This window comes from Panulirus ornatus, chromosome 55 (genome assembly GCF_036320965.1).
Source record: "Panulirus ornatus isolate Po-2019 chromosome 55, ASM3632096v1, whole genome shotgun sequence".
Lineage (NCBI taxonomy): Eukaryota > Metazoa > Arthropoda > Malacostraca > Decapoda > Palinuridae > Panulirus > Panulirus ornatus.
Window position 1 is genome coordinate 38,105,970 of NC_092278.1, and position 15,586 is coordinate 38,121,555.

At 40.3% G+C, this 15,586-nt stretch overlaps 1 protein-coding gene across 2 annotated transcripts in view; it reads right to left on the reverse strand.

Annotated features, from left to right (window-relative positions):
- The window catches only part of Cpsf160 (cleavage and polyadenylation specificity factor subunit 1), a 171,685-nt gene that overhangs the window by 96,057 nt on the left and 60,042 nt on the right, over window positions 1-15,586 (reverse strand). For both annotated transcript variants that reach the window (XM_071693503.1, XM_071693505.1), the window contains 4 exons: window positions 10,540-10,650; window positions 8,842-8,969; window positions 8,646-8,731; window positions 3,538-3,665 (listed from right to left, as the gene is read on the reverse strand). In XM_071693503.1, coding sequence (XP_071549604.1) covers window positions 3,538-3,665; window positions 8,646-8,731; window positions 8,842-8,969; window positions 10,540-10,650 — 453 coding nt within the window. The remainder of the gene's footprint in view (window positions 1-3,537; window positions 3,666-8,645; window positions 8,732-8,841; window positions 8,970-10,539; window positions 10,651-15,586) is intronic.

Below are 15,586 nucleotides of genomic sequence, written 5' to 3' on the forward strand. Positions count from 1 at the left end.
ATCCAGTGACAGGTCTTTCTGGTCTTCACCTAAGGGTGTCTCTAACAACTTTTGTCGCTTTACTTTTCCTTCATTTTTCTGTTCTGACAGTACTATAGCTGTCTCTCCCATAAACAAAGCAACTCTCTTTGGTTCCTGTTTCTCCTCTAACTCCACCTTGGATGACTCTAACATTCCTTCACCCCCAGATGTTCCTCTTGCTAATCCTATGCCCCTTCCTAAAATCTCTTCTACTGGCCAAAAAGCACTTCCTTCTCTGGACACAAGACAAGCAAGGTTTATGGTCCTAATGGCACACATCTCAGAGTAGTGGAGGAGCATGCCTTTGAACTTGCACCTGTGCTTGCTCATTTGTTCCATTTCTGCTTAAAAACCAAAACTTTTCTTTCTCCTTGGAAGCATGCATTAATACATTCCATCCCTAAGAAGGGTAACTGTTCTGACCCCTCAAACTTTCGTCCTATTGCTCTGACATCTACCATTTCCAAAGTCTTTGAATCCTTCTTCAACTCCCACATCCTTAAACACCTCAAAAATCAGTCTTCTTTCTGATCACCAATATGGCTTCAATAAGGTGAGATCCACTGGTGATATTCTTTCCTATCTAACTGATGTCTGGTCAACATCCCTGAAAGATTTTGTGTGTCATGTATAGTTGCTCTTGACATATCCAAAGCTTCTGACAGGGTGTGGCATCAGGGTCTCACCCGTAAGCTCCCCTCTTCTGACTTACCTTCCTCACTTTGCTCCTTCATTCAAGCTTCCTCACTGGCAGATCTATCTATGTAATTGTTGAATGATCAGCTCCCCTCACCCCCTTTCTCTATCAACGGTGGTGTCCCTCAAGGTTCTGGCTTGTCCCCTACACTTTTTCTCATTCTATTTCAATGATTTCCTTTCCTCCACAAATAATCAAATGCACTCATATGCTGATGGCTCAACACAGCATTCATCCACATCCTTCTGTTCTGCTCCCTCTTCTCTCATTCAATATGCATCTCATCTTGACAGAGCTTTCTCAATAAACTAAAACTTTTAAAGGATATATCAGTAAGGTAGACAAAATCTTGTTAAGTTTAATGCTTAATGTCTTAAGACCCAGTTTGTACTCATTCCTCTATCATAAACTCCTCAAAACCCTCATCTCTCCTTTGATGGTTCTGTAATTTCATCTCTTGTCTCAATGAACATACTTGGTATTACTGTAACATCCACTCTTTCTTGAAAACCCCACATTACAAAAATAGCTAAGTCTGCCTCTAAGAAACCAGGTGTCCTTTTTAAATGTCGAAACTTCTTTTCTTCTACACAGTTGCTCTGTTTAAACAAAGGATTGATTCATCCTTGTATGGAGTACTGCTCTCACATCTGGGGTGGTTCTAGCTCTGCATCCTTACTTGACAGAGTCAAATGTGACCTGACTTTTAAACTGTCCTAGGATAGCTTCCAAACTTGACCCCAGTGCCCTACGCAATGGTGGTGGTACAATTTCCCTCTTCTATAGGTATTACCTTAGTTTTTGCTCACGAGAGCTAGCTGCCTCTGTGCCCACAACACTAAATAGACCACACAATACTTGGCAAACTCCTGCATCACATGATTACTGTGGCCATCGGCAACTCAACTTAAGGGTGGGCTGTTTTGAAAGCTGCTTCTTTTCTTACACGTCAAAGCTTTGGAACTCTCTACCTTATCATGTCTTTCCCAATAACTATGACCTGGCACATTTTACAAGAAAGGTTTTCACTTCCTCCAAAATTCATAAATACTTTCCCTTGTCTTTTCACTTTCCATTTCATAACATTAGGACATTAGTAAAGGAGCTAGTCTGCTGTATGTATCATCCTTATGAATCGTTGCTGGAAAAACAATGACCCATGTCAAAAATCCATCAGATGTGCAAAGGACTGCATGGGGAACTACAAGGGCAAGTGAATTACCTCATGAATAATAGAATAGGATTGTTGGGAAAGGTAACAGTCCATATGAGGGAATGCCAAGACAAGCAACAATCTACGTGAAGGACTGATTTGGAGGCAAGGGTGCATGTGAGGGGTCACTTGGAAAGCCAGCAGTCTGCATGAAAGACTATATGGAAAGATAGGGGCTATTGGGAAGGTAAAAATCTGAGAAAAGGTCCATTAGAAAAGGCAAAGGTCCCTGTGAAGGACTATCAGAGAGGTACCATCTTTGCAAGAGATTGCTCAGAACACCAAGGGTCCTAAAAGACACTAATGGAATACGAATGATTATAGTTATGACCACTAAATCAGGGAGCAGTTTAAAGAAACCACTAGCTACGTAAACAGTCCTCAAGAGCATCTATAAGTGAAGCAACAGTCCTCTCTGACAGGGAACTGTCAGGCTTGGCAAACTCCTGACAGCCACAACAGAGTAGAACTTAACAAGACTGGTAATGAAACAGAAAAGTGCTGTTGCATCTCCTGTGCCTTCTACACACAAACTACTTAAAAGGATTGTTCCTGGAAAAGGCTGGAAGGAAATCCCCAATGTCATAAGCACAGACATTTCTAGTACAGTAATATGGAAATAATGAATTCACTATTATCTCCAAGCAGTAAAAAGTAAACATAGATGGATAAGGTGTAGTAACCTCAGCCTAGTTAAGAAAAGAGAAGCAAAGACTCAAAACTGTCATCCTACTGACCTCAAAACAACCAATTTCATTTCCATGTAACACAAATAGACATTCCTCACTAACTAAAACAGCCAAAGCATAGAGGCTAAGAAACAGAGTGAGGTCTTGGGCAATTAAAAACAATACTAGACATAATATCCTGGCTGATCATTACAAACTTATTGTGACTATAAATGTGAAAAGAAAAGAAAAGGAACTGCACTTGGAACTAACACAAATAAGGAGAGAAAAATGGCTGTGACTTCCAGAGCATAGGATCTATATCAATTACAATCTTATATAAGTGAAACTGACATACCACCTTGTTCCACAATTAAAGCAAAATAAAGCCTACAGAAAAAGCAAAAGTTGAAAAGTCCGCAATCATCACAAAATGATAAAATCATGATACCAGCAAGAAGGCATTCTGTTTGGATACTAATGAAGCACGAAATGAGTTAAGATTATTAGCATGATTAGTTTACATCTCTGGACTCATGTGACAAGTGGGAAAGTGATAAACATTGGGTTACAAAGGGTGAACCAGCATTCAGAGTCAGGTGGTAAGTAAAATCACAGTATACCATTGGGATCATGTCTAAGTATTATCCCCAAGAGAAGCAACTCTCACTTCCCTTGCTTGCTAGATGAAGCCTGTACTGAAGAAAGGGCACATGTGATGACAGAAGAGGAACATAAAGAGGATTCTGACAAATGAGAGCAAGAATATGCATTGCCTAAGCATTTCTAAATTAGAGGAAAAATGAAAAAGTGTATAGGGATCAAAATAACCAGACATATATTTGTTGAGGACAATGACATTCTTCTTGCTTCAAGTTATATCTTCCATTCTTTCTATGAAACAATCACCATGCAACTTTATATGTTATCATGATTACCTTATTTTGAGTTGTGCAGGTGACAAGTTTTCATAAAACGGAAACACTTCATACATCAGCAAATCCTCATCAACCCTTGCCATCAACACTGGCCTGAGGTTCCTGTTACCCATTCCAACCAGCAGCACCTAAAGTACATCAGAAGAAAACTGTTTTAGTCATTCAGATATTGTGTGCTCCTCTAACACATAAATCAATTATTGCTATATAGTAAATGTATGTAACTGCAACGAATACAAAGGAAAGTAACCTTCACACTTGCTATTTTCAATAAATCTTAAAAAACTGGAAGCAGTTCATTTAAATAGTAAATACCCAAAAGGTCTCACTGTCTGTTTTATCTATATATCTATCATCTTCAACTCCATTCCCATTTGAAGGGGTGGATCAAATGCATACACATTCTCAGTTCCCTCATACATATCCTCAATCCATGTCCTGTTTGCTACAAAGACACAGATATCCACACCAACAAAAATCTTACATTTTCATTTTGCAAATTAAGTTCATTCCCCAGGAGACTATGTTCTCCATTTAAATCTCTGCCTTGTACTTCAACAGGAATCAATCCTCTGGCATACTAAACTACATCTAGCCTACATCAGTGCTCTCTCTCTTTGTATCTAGCCAACTCTTCCTAAATTTCTCACTTCTACTAGTACCTTCAGCTTTCCTAATCATCATCATGACCAATTCATTATCTACCATCTATTCTAAAATACCATACTTTCTTAGGAGCCCTTATATTCATGTGCTTTTCTATTAGTAGCTTCATGCCATTATCCTTATAACATTTTCATTCTCTAACTCATCTTACAAATTCCAAATGTTCTAATAAAGTTTTCCACAACTCTCATTTCTACCCAACCAAAGATAGTAAAAGTACAACTTCACAATCATACATTAACTGGTGAGACTATCATCCTGCATGCTTCTTACACACACCATCCTTAATTCCACTTCAACATCAAAGGCTTTAAATAAGGACAGAATTCATCACGACACAAGGTTTTGGATGAAAAAAGATATGCATATGGTGTATGTAAAGAAAGAATGTTCTGTGTAACTTAGTGCAGTGACTTTAACGTGACAAAAATTAACAACAGCAATCATAACAGAGGGTAAAACGCATTTCTTCTCATTCACCTGGACCTTCATTCAGCCTGCAAATGTTTGACAGCCTCAAAAATTTTGTAGTTGTACCATGGTATAGCAATGTCACTGTCATCAGCTGTCTGTGAACAAAACTGTTACCTATCTGTAATAACTTTTGAAGTTTTAAGATAATTAGTTTTTCATTCCTACCTGTTTTTCCTGCTTTAAAACGATAGCTTAAAGAATTATGAAGAGAATGAAGATAAAAAGACTGATTGAGAATCTATGTATAAGAAGAGGAGGGAGCAAGGGAGAGTACCTACAATTAGATTATGCCAGAATGCTCGATAAATATTACTGTTTCTTTCCACCACTAAATACCTTACATATTTGTTACTCTGAGGTTCATCAGGGTTGATGTCAATCCCTGGTGAACTTCAAATCAATAACTATGCACAGCATGATAGCAGAAAGAAACAATTCATCAGCAAAAAAATGTGATGACTGTTACACACCAGCTCGGCCATTCTGGCAGAATCTCATTGCAGGGACACACAGGAAGGTAATCCTCCTTGTTCCCTCAGCTTCTGATATTGTAAATAGGTCCCCTGTTTATGGTGCAAGCAAGGAAGTCACTCACAGATATATTCACACCATGGACTTGATTCCTTGAACCAATATTGCTGAATCACTTACAGCTCTGTATTGAGGGGGTCCTCTCTCTTCCATACTCCTTCTGTTACTAACATAGGCATTGAAAATCACCCACTATCTATAGTCTACTTTATACTTTCTTCCTATATATGCCAAACTTCTACTTTCCTTGCTTATCCACTTATATACCTAAAGCATCTACAATAAAAGGCTAACCAACTTACATTTTTCATTTTTCATATATGTTTGGTATATTATCATATAATTATAGTATTTCTATTATACTTTGTCACTGTCTCCCACATTAACGAGGTAGCACAAGGAAACAGATGAAAGAACAGCCCAACCCATCCACATAAAAATGTATATACATACACGTCCACACACACATATACATACCTATACATTTCAACGTATACATATATATACATACACAGGCATATACATATATACACATGTACATAATTCATACTTGCTGTCTTTATTCATTCCCGTCGCCAACCCACCACACATGAAATGACAATCCCCTCCCCCCGCATGCGCACGAGGTAGCGCTAGGAAAGACGACAAAGGCCACATTTGTTCACACTCAGTCTCTAGCTGTCATGTAATAATGCACCGAAACCAAAGCTCCCTTTCCACATCCAGGCCCCACAAAACTTTCCATGGTTTACCCCTGATGCTTCACATACCCTGGTTCAATCCATTGACAGCATGTCAACCCCGGTATACAACATCGTTCAAATTCACTCTATTCCTTGCATGCCTTTCACCCTCCTGAATGTTTAGGCCCCGATCGATCAAAATCTTTTTCATTCCATCTTTCCACCCCCAATTTGGTCTCCCACTTCTCCTTGTACCCTCCACCTCTGACACATATATCCTCTTTGCCAATCTTTCCTTACTCATTCTCTCCATGTGACCAAACCATTTCAAAACATTCTCTTCTGCTCTCTCAACCACACTCTTTTTATTTCCACACACCTCTCTCACTCTTTTATTACTTACTTGATCAAACCACCTCACACCATATATTGTCCTCAAACATCTCATTTCCAACACATCCACCCTCCTCTGCACAACTCTATAAACCATGCCTCACAACCATATAACACTGTTAGAACCACTGTTCCTTCAAACATAACCATTTTCACTTTCGAAGATAATGTTCTCGCCTTCCACACATTTTTCAACAGTCCCAGAACTTTCGCCTCCTCCCCCACCCTGTGACTCACTTCCGCTTCCATGGTTCCATCTGCTGCCAAATCCACTCCCTGATATCTAAAACACTTCACTTCCTCCAGTTTTTCTCTATTCAAACTTACCTCCCTATTGACTTGTCCCTCAACCCTACTGTACCTAATAACCTTGCTCTTATTCACATTCACTCTCAGATTTCTTCTTTCACACACTTTAACAAACTCAGTCACCAGCTTCTACAGTTTCTCACATGAATCAGCCACAACTGCTGTATCATCAGCAAACAACTGACTTGCATCCCAAGCCCTCTCATCTACAACAGACTGCATACTTGCCTCTCTCTCCAAAACTCTTGCATTCACCTCCCTAACAACCCCATCCATAAACAAATTAAACAACCATGGAGACATCACGCACCCCTGCTGCAAACCAACATTCACTGAGAACCAATCACTTTCCTCTCTTCCTACTCGTACATATGCCTCACATCCTCGATAAAAACTTTTCACTACTTCAAGCAACTTTCCTCCCACACCATATATTCTTAATACCTTCCACAGAGTATGTCTATCAACTCTATCATATACCTTCTCCAGATCCATAAATGCTACAAACAAATCCACCTGCTTTTCTAAGTATTTCTCACATATATTCTTCAAAGCAAACACCTGATCCACACACCCTCTACCACGTCTGAAACCACACTGCTCTTCCCCAATCTGATGCTCTGTACATGCTTTCACCCTCTCAATTAATACCTTCCCATACACTTTCCCAGGAATACTCAACAAACTTATACCTCTGTAATTTGAGCACTCACCTTTATCCCTTTTTTAATAAATTCCACTGCAATACCATCCAAACCTGCTGCCTTGCCGGCTTTCATCTTCCGCAAAGCTTTTACTACCTCTTCTCTGTTTACCAAATCATTTTCCCTAACACTCTCACTTTGCACACCACCTCGACCAAAACACCCTATATCTGCCACTCTATCATCTAACACATTCAACAAACCTTCAAAATACTCACTCCATCTCCTCACATATCCACTACATGTTATCATCTCCCCATTAGCCCCCTTCACCGATGTTCCCATTTGTTATCTTGTCTTACGCACTTTATTTATCTCCTTCCAAAACATCTTTTTATTCTCCCTAAAATTTAATGATACTCTCACCCCAACTCTCATTTGCCCTCTTTTTCAACACATGTACCTTTCTCTTGGCCTCCTGCCTCTTTGTTTCATACATCTCCCAGTCATTTGCACTATTTCCCAGCAAAACTCGCCCAAATGCCTCTCTCTTCTCTTTCACTTATAATTTTACTTCTTCATCCCACCACTCACTACCATTTCTAAACTGCCCACCTCCCATGCTTCTCATGCCACAAGCATCTTTTGTGTAAGCCATCACTGCTTCCCTAAATACCTCCCATTCCTTCCTCCACTTCCCTTACGTCCTTTGTTTTCAAGTTTTTCCATTCTGCACTCAGTCTCTCCTGGTACTTCCTCACACAAGTCTCCTTCCCAGGCTCACTTACTCTCACCACTCTCTTCTACCCAACATTTTCTCTTCTTTTCTGAAAACCTCTACAAATCTTCACCGTCGCCTCCACAAGATCACGATCAGACATCCCTCCAGTTGCACCTCTCAGCACATTAATATCCAAAAGTCTCTCTTTTGTGCGCCTATCAATTAACACGTAATCCAATAATGCTCTCTGGCCATCTCTCCTACTTACATACGTATACTTATGTATATCTCTCTTTTAAAACCAGGCATTCCCAATCACCCGTCCTTTTTCAGCACACAAATCTACAAGCTCTTCACAATTTCCATTTACAACACTGAACACCCCATGTACACCAATTATTCCTTCAACTGCCACATTACTCACCTTTGCATTCAAATCACCCATCATTATAACTCGTTCTTGCGCATCAAAACTACTAACACACTCACTCAGCTGCTCCCAAAACACTTACCTCTCATGTATGTGGGTGGGTTGGGCCATTCTTTCGTCTATTTCCTTGCACTACCTTGATAACGCAGGAGACAGCAACTTTGTATAATAATAAAAAAAAATATTAAAGTATGATTTTCCATAGGTTTACTATTAATTTATCAAATAAATTATGTTATTCAGAAAAATAGACCCACCTCATGGATGACAGGAACATTCTCCAAAGCGTTTGGGATCTGGGGAGCCGCTGCATTTAGGCTACTGTCTGACAATACTCTATGACCTGGAAAAATATATTTCATTCATTTGGAAAGGAGACTTTCTAATAAAATGTTAATAATGGTAAGAAAATCAGCAGAGTATCAAAAGGTAGCTATACAGTGCAACACTCACCAACCCAAAAGTTTCTGACAGCATATGAAAGTCTGAAATCTGGGAGCGTGTAAAGTTCAAGATTGCCGTTCTCACGCACTCCAACTAACCAATATGTTGGGCGAACATCCTTTTGCCATTTCTTCCACCTGTGATATATAAAAAAGGCATCACAGTCTAAAAATTACAATCACTACAAGAAAAAGAGGTGGTGTGTATGTGATTTGATTTGCGGCAGGGGTGCATGATGTCTCCATGGTTGTTTAATTTGTTTATGGATGGGGTTGTTAGGGAGGTGAAGGCAAGAGTTTTGGAGAGAGGAGCAAGTATGCAGTCTATTGTGGATGAGATAGCTTGGGAAGCGAGTCAGTTGTTGTTCGCTGATGATACAGCGCTGATGGCTGATTTGGGTGAGAAATTGCAGAAGCTGGTGACTGAATTTGGTAAAGTGTGTAAGAAGAAAGCTGAGGGTAAATGTGAATAAGAGCAAGGTTATTAGGTACAGTAGGGTTGAGGGACAAGTCAACTGGGAGGTAAGTTTGAATAGAGAAAAACTGGAGGAAGTGAAGTGTTTTAGATATCTGGGAGTGGATTTGGCAGCGGATGGAACCATGGAAGCGGAAGTGAGTCATAGGGTGGGGGAGGGGGCGAAAGTTCTGGGAGTGTTGAAGAATGTGTGGAAGTCGAGAACATTATCTTGGAAAGCAAAACCGGGTATGTTTGATCCTAGGAATAGTGGTTCCAATAATGTTATATGGTTGCGATACGTGGGCTGTAGATAGAGTTGTGCGGAGGAGGGTGGATGTGCTGGAAATGAGATGTTTGAGGACAATATGTGGTGTGAGGTGGTTTGATCGAGTAAGTAATGAAAGGGTAAGCGAGATGTGTGGTTATAAAAAGAGTGTGATTGAAAGAGCAGAAGAGGGTGTTTTGAAATGGTTTGGTCACATGGAGAGAATGAGTGAGGAAAGATTGACAAAGAGGATATATGTGTCAGAGGTGGAGGGAACGAGGAGAAGCGGGAGACTAAATTGGAGATGGAAAGATGGAGTGAAAAAATTTTTGAGTGATCGGGGCCTGACCATGCAGGAGGGTGAAAGGCGTGCAAGAAATAGAGTGAATTGGAACAATGTGGTATACTGGGGTCGACGTGCTGTCGTGAAGCATGTGAAGCATCTGGGGTAAACCATGGAAAGTTTTGTGGGGCCTGGATGTGGAAAGGGAGCTGTGGTTTTGGGGCAATATACATGACAGCCCATACATGCACATATACATGCATATACACATCAACATCCACACTAATACATATATCGAAGTCTGTTAAATTGAGGGTTTATTAAAAAATGACATTCAGGCCCCAAGCCTTAGACTGAATGCTCAAGGCCTGAACATGCAGGGGGTGATGGAGAGGGCACAGGATGGAGATAGGTGGAGCAATGTGGTATACAGGGGGTGCTGCTCTGTCAAGAAACTGAATCTGAGTTAAAGAAACAGCTGTGGGAAACCATGGAATGGTCTGTGGGGCCTGGTTATAGATAGGGGCTTCGGTTTTGTTGCATTTCACAAAAGCTAGAGAATGTATGGGAATGAAAAAGGCCTTTGTTTGTCTGTTCCTAATGCAACCTTATTAAAAGGGGAAACAGTGAATAAGAAGGAAAAAAATAAAAATATTGTAATAATTTCTCAAAGGAAAACATCTGAAAAATGAAAAGTACTTACCAATTATTCTGGTTCTTTTCCTGGCTGGCTTGTGGGTCAAAGGTCTTTGGAGGATCAAATACTGAGATGTCTGCATTGCCATAGAGCATTTCATCCTCATCATCTAATTCCCTAAAAAGACAAAGACAGGTATTAATGTAGTTTTCAGAATCATTCTTTTCTACTTTTGCAACAGGTGTCCCCATCATATCTCTCAGCAAATAAATACCAAATTATCCTAAATAATGTCTGATAGTCAAAAAACTACCAAGCAAATATTCTTGGTGTCCTGCAAAAATAAGGTATAATGCAAAATATTAGCCCCAGCTGTTATGTAGCCACAGTCAACTTTTCCAATAAATCAATCAGCTAGAAACGGGATCACTTTTTCCCTATGCCAAATAAATCTATGACCACTGCTGCCTATTCAGAACCCCTGAAAGACAAATAACACCATAAAAAATTCTGAAGAAAAAAATGGATGATCTGAATTATACACACAGAATGTGCATCAGTACTGGTCACCATTCATATCTACATAAGCCTTTCCCAAATGCCCATAGCCAAGATAGATACTTAGTCGAAGCAAAGTTGAGACCTCCTTCTCTTACGTTAGGTCCTCAACAGAGCTAACTTTGCCATTCAAGAACTATTTCAATACATCTTTCCCCTATTATTCACAAGTGATGCATCACTATTCAAGATAAGAGTAAAGTGAATCCATGTATGGAGTCCTTAACAGCATATGAGAAAAACAGTAATGCATTCCAGACACCTCCTGTAGTCTATCTTTTTTCTCACTCTCTTTCTCACATACAAAAAAAAAAATAAATGAGTAAATATTATTAATTTTCATTTCATTATACTTTGTCGCTATCTCCTGCGACAATATAAATACCTATACATGTATAGGTAGGAGCAAAGCTATTCATATATTTTATACTTTGTCGCTGTCTCCCGCGTTAAGAGGTGGCGCAAGGAAACAGAAGAATGGTCCAATCCACACACACACACGTATATACATACACGTCCACACAGGCACATATACATACCTATGCATTTTAAAGTATACATATACATACACAGACATATACATATATACACATGTAAATAATTCACACTTGCTGTTCATATTCATTCCTGCCGCCACCCCACCACACATGAAATAGCATCTCCCCTCCCCCTACAAGGTAGCGCTAGGAAAGGACAAAAGGCCACATTCGTTCATACTCAGTCTCTCCCCGTCATGTGTAATGCTCCGAAACCACAACTCCCTTTCCACATCATGGCCCCACAAAACTTTCCAGGGTTTACCCCAGATGCTTCAAATGCCTTGGATCAATCCATTGACAGCACGTCAACCCAAGTATACCACATCATTTCAATTCACTCTAATCCATGTGCGCCTTTCACCCTCCTGTATGTTTGGGCCCCAATCGCTCAAAATCTTTTTCACTCCATCTTTCCACCTCCAATTTGGTCTCCCACTTCTTCTCATTCCCTCCACTTTTGACACATATATCCTCTTTGTCAATATTTCCTCACTCATTCTCTCTTTGTAACCATACCATTTCAATACACCCTCTTCTGCTCTCTCAACCACACTCTTTTTATTACCACACATCTCGCTCACCCTTTCATTACTTACTCGATCAAACCACCACCTCACACCACATATTGTCCTCAAACATCTCATTTCCACCCTCCTCCAAACAAACCTATCTATAGGCCATGCCTCAATACCATATAATATTGTTGGAACCACTATTCCTTCAAACATAACCATTTTTGCTCTCCGAGATAATGTTCTCGCCTTCCACACATTCTTCAACACTCCCAGAACCTTCGCCCCCTCCCCTACCCTGTTGACTCACTTCCGCTTCCATGGTTCCATCTGCTGCCAAATCCACTCCCAGATATCTAAAACACTTCACTTCCTCCAGTTTTTCTCCATTCAAACTCACCTCCTAATTTACTTGTCCCTCAACCCTACTGTACCAAATATTTAACCTTGTGCTTTTTCACATTCACTCTCAGCTTTCTTCTTTCACACACTTTACCAAACTCAGTCACCAGCTTCTGCAGTTTCTCACACGAATCAGCCACCAGTGCTGTATCATCAGCAAACAACAACTGACTCACTTCCCAAGCCCTCTCATCTGCAACAGACTGCATACTTGCCCTTCTTTCCAAAACTTTTGCATTCACCTTCCTAACAACCCTATCCATATACAAATCAAACAACCATGGAGACATCATGCATCCTTCTGAAAACCGACATTCACTGGGAACCAATCACTTTCCTCTCTTCCTACTCGTACATAAACCTTACATCCTCGATAAAAACTTTTCACTGCCTCTAGCAGCTTACCTCCCACACCATATACTCTTAATACCTTCCACAGAGCATCTCTATCAACTCTTATCATATGCCTTCTCCAGACCCATAAATGCTACATACAAATCCATTTGCTTTTCTAAGTACTTCTCACATACATTCTTCAAAGCAAACACCTGATCCACACATCCTCTACCACTTCTGAAATCACACTGCTCTTCCCCAATCTGATGCTCTGTACATGCCTTCACCCTCTCAATCAATACCCTCCCACATAATTTTCCAGGAATACTCAAAAAACTTATACCTCTGTAATTTGAACACACACCTTTATCCCCTTTGCCTTTGTACAATGGCACTATGCATGTATTCTGCCAATCCTCATGCACTTAACCATGATCCATACATACACTGAATATCCTCACCAACCAGTCAACAACACAGTCACCCCCTTTTTCAATAAATTCCACTGCAATACCATCCAAACCCATTGCCTTGTCGGCTTTCATCTTCAGCAAAGCTTTCACTACCTTTTCTTTGTTCATCAAATCATTCTCCCTGGCCCTCTCACTTTGCACACCACCTCGACCAAAACACCCTATATCTGCCACTTGATCATCAAACAAATTCAACAAACCTCCATAATACTCACTCCATCTCCCTCTCACTTCACCATTACTTGCTATTACCTCCCCATTTGCCCCCTTCACCGACGTTCCCATTTGTTCTCTTTAAGCACTTTATTTACCTTCTTCCAAAACGTCTTTTTATTCTCCCTAAAATTTAATGATACTCTCTCACCCCAACTCTAATTTGCCCTCTTTTTCACCTCTTGCACCTTTCTCTTGACGTCCTGCCACTTTCTTTTATACATCTCCCAGTCACTTGCACTACTTCCCTGCAAAAATTGTCCAAATGCCTATCTCTTCTCTTTCACCAACAATCTTACTTCTTCATCCTACCACTCACAACCCTTTCTAATCTTCTCACCTCCTACCTTTCTCATGCCACAAGCATCTTTTGGGCAAGCCATCACTGCTTCCCTAAATACATCCCATTCCTCCCCCACTCCCCTTACGTCATTTGCTCTCACCTTTTCCATTCTGAGCTCAATCTCTCCAGATACTTCCTCACACAAGTCTCCTTTCCAAGCTCACTTACTATCACCACTCTCTTCACTCCAACATTCTCTCTTCTTTCCTGAAAACCTTAACATATCTTCACCTTCGCCTCCACAAGATAATGATCAGATATCCCTCCAGTTGCCCCTCTCAGCATATCAACATCCAAAAGTCTCTCTTTCACGCACCTATCAATTAACACTTAATCCAATCTATGAATATATAAATAAACAAATGAAGTAAAGTTGTTGGTGAAAGAGGAAAGTGAGGCATTCGGACTATACTTGCATGGAAGGAGTGCAAATAACTGGTAGATGTACAAGAGAAAGTAGCAGGAGGTCAACAGAAAGGTGCAAGGGATGAAAAAGAGGACAAATGAGAGTTGGGGTGAGAGAATATCCTCAAACACTAGGGAGGATAAAAAGGTGTTTTGGAAAAGTAAATAACCTGCATACGACAAGAAAACAAATGGGAACAATGGTGAACGGGGCAAGGGGGGAAGTGATAACTGGTAGTGATGAAGTGAGAAGGAGATGGAATGAGTATTTTGAAAGATTGTTGAATGTGTCCAATGATAGAATGGCAGATGTAGGGAGTTTTGGTTGGGGTGGTGTGCAAAGTGAGTGAGTCAGAGAGACTAGTTTGGTAAAGAGAGAAGAGGTGGTGAAAGCCTTGCGGAAGATGAAATCTGGCAAGGTGGCTTTGGATGGTACTGCAGTTGAATTTATCAAAAAAGGGGGTGACTGTGTTGTTGATTGGTTTATGAGAATATTCAATGTATGCATGGATCATGGTGAAGTGCCTGAGGACTGGCAGAATGCATGTATAGTGTCACTGTACAAAGGCAAAGGGGATAGAAAAAAATTTCAAACTACAGAGACATGAGTTTGTTGAGTATTCCTGGAAAAGTGTATGGGAGGGTATTGACTGAGAGGGTAAAGACATGTACAGAGAATCAGACTGGGAAGGAGCAGTGTGGTTTTAGAAGTGGTAGAGGATGTGTGGATCAGGTATTTACTTTGAAGAACATATGTGACAAATACTTAAAAAAATTGATGGATTTGTATGAAGAATTAATGGATCTGGAAAAGGCATATGATAATGATGATAGAGATACTTTGTGGAAGGCCTTAAGAATATATGGTATGGGAGGTAAGCTGCTGAAAGCACTGAGTTTTTATCAAGTGTGTAATGCATGTGTACCAGTAGGAGTGGAGAGTGATTAGTTCCAACTGAAAGTTGGTCTATGGCAGGGGTGTGTGATGTCCCTATGGTTGTTTAATTTGTTTAGGAAGGGTGGTTAGGGAGGTAAATGCAATAGTTTTGGATAGAGAGGGGAGAGTGTGCAGTATGTTGGGGATGAGAAGGCCTGGGAAGTGAGTCAATTGTAATTCACTGATAATACAGTGGAAGATTTGAGTGAGAAAGTGCAGAAGTTGTTGACAGTTTGGAAAAGTGTGTGAAAGGAGAAAGTTGAGAGTAAATGTGAACAAGAGCAAAGATAATAGGTTCAGCGGGGTTGAAGGACAAGTTAGTTGGAATGTGAGTTTGAATGGAGAAAAACTGGAGGAAGTGAAGTGTTTTACGATATCTGGGAATGGACTTGGCA